This window comes from Chinchilla lanigera, unplaced genomic scaffold (assembly GCF_000276665.1).
Source record: "Chinchilla lanigera isolate Chin_1 unplaced genomic scaffold, ChiLan1.0 scaffold00122, whole genome shotgun sequence".
Classification (NCBI taxonomy): domain Eukaryota; kingdom Metazoa; phylum Chordata; class Mammalia; order Rodentia; family Chinchillidae; genus Chinchilla; species Chinchilla lanigera.
Window position 1 is genome coordinate 3,608,618 of NW_004955523.1, and position 8,180 is coordinate 3,616,797.

Sequence of the window (8,180 nt, forward strand, 5' to 3'; positions counted from 1 at the left end):
TGCTGGAAATGATACTAACACAGCCAACATCTTTCCAAGTGATTTAAAAGTAAGCCAATTATGCAACTGTACTAAGTATTTAGGTAACAATGTAAAAATTTTTCCTGTGAAGTCCCAGAATAAAAAGAACACAATCAGAGATTGTATGCCTTTCAAATTAAATTGAAGAGATCAGTTTCATGTTTTAAGAAGAGTCTGTTTTATTTGGCTTTACGTTTTGAAAACTGACTATAACAAGAAAATAGGATAAATAAAATTTAGCAATTTTAGGACACAAATTATATTTTGATGAAGTGAAAAAGCTTCACTGTGAGAAGATGCTGCTAACTGCTGGTTTTCATGTTTTGTTTAAACAGCAAGACTACCTGGTTCACTGAGAAAGACAGGGGCAGCACTTTGTGCCGGAGAAGAGGGTTCACAGAACCCTCTGTGCATGTACTCCGGCCTAATTACACCAGTACAAGAAAGGCAATTTTTATTGTTTATTGTGAACTGTCTGGCTTAAATGCTGACAGCTGTATAATTTTAATTTGATTATGTTGGGTTTTTTTCTTCCGAACTCAAGCAAAAGATGCTGAAATCCACATTAGCTAGATGTCCTAAGAGGAATCCTATAAAGATCCAGAGATATTTACTGCCTTTTATTTTAAAACTGGTAATTTGTTCTCTTCTAATTTCACTCAAATCATTATTCTTTCTCAGAAAACAACTGTGATTTCACCTTAACTAAAGCGAGGAAAATGCTTAGCATGGGGTATGATTATGAGAACCATCCATTTGTCCCCTAACCCCCTGGCTTTCTATAGGTCTTTTTATTAAGTGATAGAACTGTAGACCAACATATACTGAAAACCTACCAATCATTAGAAGCCTCTAGAAAGAACTGTGAGGGAAAGAACTGAACCTTTAATGTGTAATTACCAATGAGTCACCATGGTAGGGAGGTGAACGATAGAGACACGAGAATCAGCTTTGCATTATTAGAGACAGAATCCTTCCAGAAGGAGGTGGGGGAGATGATACCCTAGAATGCTCTCTTCAAACAGTTTTATTTTGAACACATCTAGCTTTCAAGGTTTCTACAAGGTTAAAAGCTCTTTAATTTAGATGCCACACATTCTAAACTCCTGATAATAAAGCCTAGTTTATACTACACAGAATATTGTTTTGATTAAAAAAATAAGCCTCTCCTACCATTTCAGTTTGCTATACAGAGATACTTGAGACATATTAATTATATGTGGTTCTCGCTACTTTTAAAAGCAAATTCCGAAGAGCCATTGCCTAGCCACACTTTCTTTAGTTTGTAATGCTGTATCTTAGAAATACTGTATCTTTAAAATTACTGTGTGCCATGCCCTATTCAGCCAGCATTGCTGAATACCAAAAATATTTAGGTAACAGAATTCTGACAGTTGGGAAAATGGAAAAAGTTAGTAATGCAAAGGCCTCTGATGATGATGGTGGTCCTCAAGTTCTTCCAACAATTTTTTTTTTTTTTTTTGGTGGCGCTAAGGATCACACCCAGGGCCTTGGGTATGCTAGGCAGGCACACTACCACTGAGGTGCAATGCCAGCCCTTTAAAAATTTTCCTTTGAGTCAGGTTTCAGTTACCCACGCTGGCCTTGAACTTTTGATCCTTCTGCTTCAGCCTCCTGAGTAGCTGTGATGACAGATGTGTACCACCGCACCTAACTTTGAGTTTCATCTTAAAATTCACCTCAGTAGTGCATTCTACCAAATAATACTTATATTCATTTTAACCTAAAAATACATTCTCCAAAATCTTTGAGAATGCTAGAGGTCAGGAAGGTGTCCCATGCTCACATCTGTGTGAAGAGCTAGTATAGATTTTTCAGTTCTCTAGGAAACAGATGCAGAGAAGTGAGACGGTTTGTACAGAGTTGTCAGAAAGTGCCGGGGTGGAAGTTAGCATTCCAGCCAGGAACAGAGACCATACTACACGATTCTTTCTAAAGAAGATTTTCAAACATCCACCCTGGGTGCCACCAAGCGCTTGCTACAAGGGACCATCCACATGGATCTCATAACCTGACACTAGTTGCAGGGCTGTGTAACGTGCTCGCATCAAGACCTTGGATGAAGAAATGGGTCTCGACACCCAAAGCCGATTTCAGGGTGATATGCAGCAACGCTCCAGACACATCTGAAGAGAAGTCTTAATGGAAAACAGAGAAGATAAGAGACTTTAACGTTGGAAGCCAAATGAAAATAGCAATAAACAGTAATTCTCCAACCCCAAATTTAAAAGAAGATGACACAGAAAATATCCAAGCATAAAGGGAGGAGACAGACTCCCTTCTTGGAGCCTAGGTTAGACCGCCAGCGTGGGAAATTGGAAGCAGCCGTGGCAAGGGACAGAACAGGGCAGGTGCAGAACAAACCTGTGCCGCTGACTTGTCTCTGCGAGCTTCAGATTTCTAGCACTACTCACTGACCCAGTAGCACCCACAGAGCTCCTCCTACATGCCAGGCACCCAGCTAATGGTGAGAACCCAGCGCAAGTCTCTCACAGCCTTCGCCCTCCACAAACTCGGTCTGGTGGGGACTATTTCTAGTGGTTTGGCCGTCCCCGGGGAACTGCAGGGTGATACTGGAATACTCAGTAGGCACTTTAATCCTAGGTGGTCAGGGGAACATTCCTGGAGAGAAGAAAAGCAGCAGCGCAGCAGATGAGGGAGAGGCAGGTGTGTGTGAGGCATCCAGCCCTGAGGCAGTATGTGCAGATGACAGGAGTGTGGATGTCCTGGGGAGGCGGAGCAGCTCCAGGGCGGAAGCTAAGGGTGGGGAGAGGGGTCGGTAGAAGAGACACAAGAGGCTGAAACAGGAGTAGCCAGACCTGGAGAACCTGTGTGGTGGACTCTGCTAGGAAGTCTGTACTTCTTTCTATGTGACAGTATTCAGACTTTTGTCTTAGAAAGGTTGACTGCATTGGGTAATAGGGGTGCTGATTAATTATGGTTTGGCCTTTTGAAAAAAATTTCCAACACTTGACACGCTTTGGCTATTTTCCAACACTTGACATGCTTTGCCATTTCTTTTTCTTAGAGGAACCTTGCAAATACATTCTTTTTTAAGAGAAGAAAAGTGGATAAGACATTTAACATACATTTATACATACCACACTCCCCTGTCTATGGTGAATCCTTCACTGGATTTTAAATAGAGGTAAAGCAACCTTCCATGGCCCAGAAAGGAACCCTGAGATCTAAAAGGCTTCACAGTAGGATCTGATTCCATGTGGTTTTCACGGTACATCATACTGACTCTTCAATACCTATTTTACGTTAATCACTGAAAAGGGAACCCTTTCTGACGGAAGTAACACATATAGCCTACCTTCCTCAACACAGCTACTGAACACAATTAACCACCGAAGACTCAGAGCACCTAATTAATGATTTCTTTCCTAATTTTAAAATTAATAATTCTTTAATTCCATCAAGAGGGAGTCAATGGTTCAATTTACAATTGTTTAAAATGTTTCAGTCTTTTATTTGTGGTCTTTTTCGTCTAAATTAGAATCCAAATAAGGTCCACACACTGCCATTAATTATGTTTAAAATTTTTATTCTGTGAGATTCTCTTCCATTTCTCTTACTCTTATTTCCTCCAATTTAGTTACTGAAGACACTGAGCTGTTGTCTACCATTGGCCTAAGTCTGAATCTTGTTGACTATAAGCGTATTTCTCTGGTCTCGTGTGTTTCTCAGAAACTGGCTTTTCTAGAGGCTTGATCACATTCAGATTTAATACGGGAGAAGGGGACAAGACTAACTCCTATGTGAGGTAGTCTTCCATCATGAGGCAGACATTTGTCTCTTTCTGTGTTAGCAGCCTTTGATGATCAATGCTAGATCCATTAATTCATTAGTTTTTGAGAAAAGGTGACGTACTACACTCTCTTTTTACAAAGGAAGCCCTCAGGGGTGAGTGAAGTGTATTTATCTGTTGGCTCTGAAATCAAATGACCCAGACTGCTATGCTTATTGAATTTGTACCTTTGAACAGTTTTTCTGCGTCCCTGTAACAATAAACACATATTGATGTTTCTAGTATACTCTTGCCCTTGACAGTTCTTTCATCTTTCTGACTTGTTACTTCTAATCTGCTCTATCAGATGGACCAGGCAAATTAAGCTCACTATAATGATACAAATCAAGTAACAGAGACTGGAGGGCTCTCTTTTCAGGTACAGGATACGTTTTAATCCTCAGGTTTAGTTAGTGATTTCTGAGTTCTTGGCTATAAAACTGACTACTCAAGGTCCACTGGCTTCTGGAATTGCTCAGTTTTCCTACATAAACTTCTCAGTTCCTAGGAGCTACAGCACCACGCTATTTCAAGACTTCATCTCTGCATCTGCTGTAGAAATTCTTCTTTGCTCTCCTAGGGTAGTGCCTACAACCACCTGGTAAGTACTGGATAAAAGAACTAGTGAAAAATAAATGAATACCAACAACCTCTAGATTTATCTTTCTGTGTACAAATTACCTTGCATGGTGACACTGAGTAAACATTCCTAAAACCCCGTTTATATAGGGTTACTCTGACGGTCCAGCATTCCACGGGCCTCTACTGCCTACTTCTCTTCCCTCCACGAGGCGCCTCTGATGTGCTTTCTACGCTCTTTCTTGTCTGTATGCTTCTGTGCACACTACTAGAATGACTCCTCTTGTTGCCACTGGATTCCATACATCTGTGCTTCAAAGTACACACTGAATCCCACTTTCCTATTTAAATATATTACTAACTTCAGCCTCTATTGGTCTTTCACTTCTCTACATTATTATAAGAAGATGCTTCCTTGAGAAAACGATGTTTCTCTGTTCCACACCTCAGACACCGAGTACAGTAGTAAATAAATATAACAGTGCTCACAGTGGAGAGAGTTAGCAGTATGAGTAAACCGACAAGTTTTAATATCCTAAGGTGCGCTGTAAGTCTAAAATACATTCCAGATAGCGAAGCATCTGAAAAATATAAATGGTTCAGTTTAAATGTTAAAAAGCACATGGTAATTCATATTGAAATGATAATACTTCTATTTGGCAAGTAAAATATGATCTGGGTAAAAAACTGTTAAAATTAATTTTACCCATTTCTTACTACTTTTTAAAACTCTGGCTACAACACAAAATGTAAAATTAATATGGCTTCCATTATATTTCTGTTGTACAGTACTGATTCAGACAAAGGGTCAAAAAGAAACTTTCTTTACAAGAAATTGAGTAGTTTCTCACTCCCAAACTTCTAAGTGTTCATTCAGAAAGCTTTGAGCTTTCTATCTACAAAACAGAACAAAATCTTTTGAAATGAATCCAACAGAGAGCATATTTCAAATGCTCAGGGTATCTTCAAATGTAAACAGTTACTCATCTCAACTAATGTTCTGTACTTATTAATGTTCTGTATTAATGCATTAATGTTATTAGTGTTCTGTAACGTTCTGTACTTATTCATTCTACAACTACCCAAGCAGCTCTCACAGGGTGTTTCCTTGGTGAGAAGCTTCCGATCTAGGTCCCACAGTAGGAGTTTCCCTCTTTGAGCCTAAGAAACTACAGGCCTCCCTGGTCTTGGATGTTTACATAGGTTTGGCACCTGAGAAGCTCCAGAACAGAACTCTGTATCAGAAGCATGAACTACAAAGAGCTAGCTTCTAAGGCATGTGAGAGAGGCCACGGCAATACAGTTAGGAGACTGTATTCAGCAGGGTGTTAGCAGACTGACTTCATTCTAATCTATCTCTGCCCAGCACAAGTCAGCTGACCTCAGGCAAGTTACCTGACTGTTGTTTGATTCAATCTCATCAAGTGAAAATGGGAATAAAGTACTTACTCTTAAAAGTTTTAAAGATTAAACGAGGTAACACAGGTAAAGTGGGTAAAACAGTGCTTAGCTTCAAACAAGAGCTCAACGTATGTAGTCACTGCGGTATGAGCAAGGGTGGTGACAGCAGCAGTCCAAAGTGACCTGAATCAGGAGTCCCCAACCTTTTAGAGACTGAGCAGCAAAGCAGGTGAACAAAGGGTGGGACAGTGAAGTTTCATCTACATTTATAGCTGCCCCGCATCACTCAAATTACCAGCACTGGGTGCTCAGAGGTGCACGAACCTGTGAACTGTGCATGTGAAGGATCTAGACCGCACACTCCTTTGAATCATCCGGAAACACCCCCACCCCTGAATCTCTGCAAAAACTCTTCCGTGAACCTGTCCCCTGGTACCAAAAAGGTTGGGGACCGCTACTCCAAATCATGTTGGCAATACTCTGAATTAATGTGCATCACCCCTTGAATTAGATAGCTGTGGAGCTCGGAAATCAACCGCCAGTCTGGGCTGGCCACGTTCTGTCCCCATCACTACAATAATTCAAAAACAAATTCCAAAATTAATAAAGCCTCACACTCAAATCTCAGACACGGAAACATACGCTAACCTTTCACCTCTGGAAAGGCTTGATACACATCAGAAACACCTGACACATGCTAGGGTGCCCTTACACTGCCTGGCACCCAGCCACCTCAAGGCGGCACTCAGGTTCTCTCCCCTTCAGCACCGAATCCTCCAGCAGAGGCGGCTATCTGCCTGTGGCTATCTGTCTGAATTTGGACACTCACGAAACTAGGTTAACAAGCGACACGGCAGTGATCTCAACAAGTGCTTAATAAAGGACAGAAATACATCTAAGAGCATACTTGGAAGTGGATCAAGGAAACCTTAACAGTGACTCCAGCTGGGTGTGGTGGCACACTCCTGTAATCCCAGCACTTGGGAGGCTGAGGCAGGAGGATTGCTGTGAGTTTGAAACCAACCTGGGTTACAAAGTGAGCTCGAGGCCAGCCTGAACTGCATAGCGAGATCTTGTCTCAAAAAAAAAAAAAAAAAAAAGGGCCTCCTAAAACTGAACTGCCTTAGACTGAATCAAGAAAATACTAACCAAGGGTTTGAGCTTTTAAAGTGACATTAATTTTTAAAAATGAGTTTCTTTTCCCTATTTATTATGATCATTTTTCTCTGCTCCTGCTATGCCAAAAAGATATATAATTAGCAGTATGAGTAATTAGTTGGTGAGTGACCAGATGGTATGGATAGAAGCTACTGCCTAAGGATGAGGCACAAATGGAAACAGCAGGTGTCTGACCAGTAAGGAGAATGCCAGGGCCATCAGGCTATGTCACTGTACGAATTCAACCAACTGAACATACAGTTCATGGACAGAAACAGTCACGGACTTCCCACTGCCACTTCAGAAAGCAGAGGTGGAAGAGGGCCCTGCACGATGACCAGTCGATAACCCCCGGCCACCCCTGCATCACTGATGCTCACCTGTAACACACACCATCAGTGCAGGGGCTGTGCGCCCTCACAATGACGAAAACATGCTGAAAGTGGGATCTGATGTTTTTTGGGCTGAACGGCTGTGCTCCAGGCTCTTGGAAAACAATTGTTACAATGTCATTTCCAATGTGCCGCTTCCTTAGGAGCTATAAGAAAAAATAAGCAACCAACATAAATGGTACGGTTGTGAATCCCCCAATTCTCTTGCGCAACTATACTTATTTCTTGCTAATCATTGCAAACAAGGGTAGGTCATCTACACCATTATTGTCAGTACTGTGGCCTGTTTTATCATTCCTTCCAAGAAGGAATATGAACCTGAACTATTCTGAAATTTGCATAAAAATGCGGCCAAATACTAGATCTAACCAATACCTAGCTTATTATGCCACATTCTGGCATCATCTCCACATCCTCAGTTTCCATAGCAGTCTCATCCATTTTCATGTGAGAAAGAAACTTGCCACAAGGAAGATTTTTAGAAATGAGACCAGTTGAAATACTTACAACACAATTTATGTTCTGGTTTAACTTGCTTTATATAAAGAGAACACAGCTGAAGTGTTTTCTGATAGACTTTTTCTGTTACAAGCTGGGAATGTAAGCATTACCAATAATCCACAACGCAGTCAAGATTTTTTTTTTTGACAGACAACCTTTTACAAAATAGCAGAAGAACAGTACAGACAATACAGAGTTACAAACAAAGTGGTAGGGAATTAACAATGCTTGTTGTATTACATATTGATATCTTCAAAGTGGTTTCGCATGAAAACAGAGACAGACATGCAATATTGATCAATCAAGGACTCATT

The 8,180-nt window shown here is 40.8% G+C and overlaps 1 protein-coding gene across 7 annotated transcripts in view; it reads right to left on the reverse strand.

Annotated features, from left to right (window-relative positions):
- The window catches only part of Sipa1l1 (signal-induced proliferation-associated 1 like 1), a 362,523-nt gene that overhangs the window by 62,811 nt on the left and 291,532 nt on the right, over nucleotides 1-8,180 (reverse strand). For all 7 annotated transcript variants that reach the window (XR_264641.2, XM_005409446.2, XM_005409450.2 and 4 more), the window contains one exon: nucleotides 7,354-7,511. Coding sequence is in view for 6 of the 7 variants with exons in the window: in XM_005409446.2 (XP_005409503.1) it covers nucleotides 7,354-7,511 (158 nt within the window). In the remaining variant the exon portion in view is untranslated. The remainder of the gene's footprint in view (nucleotides 1-7,353; nucleotides 7,512-8,180) is intronic.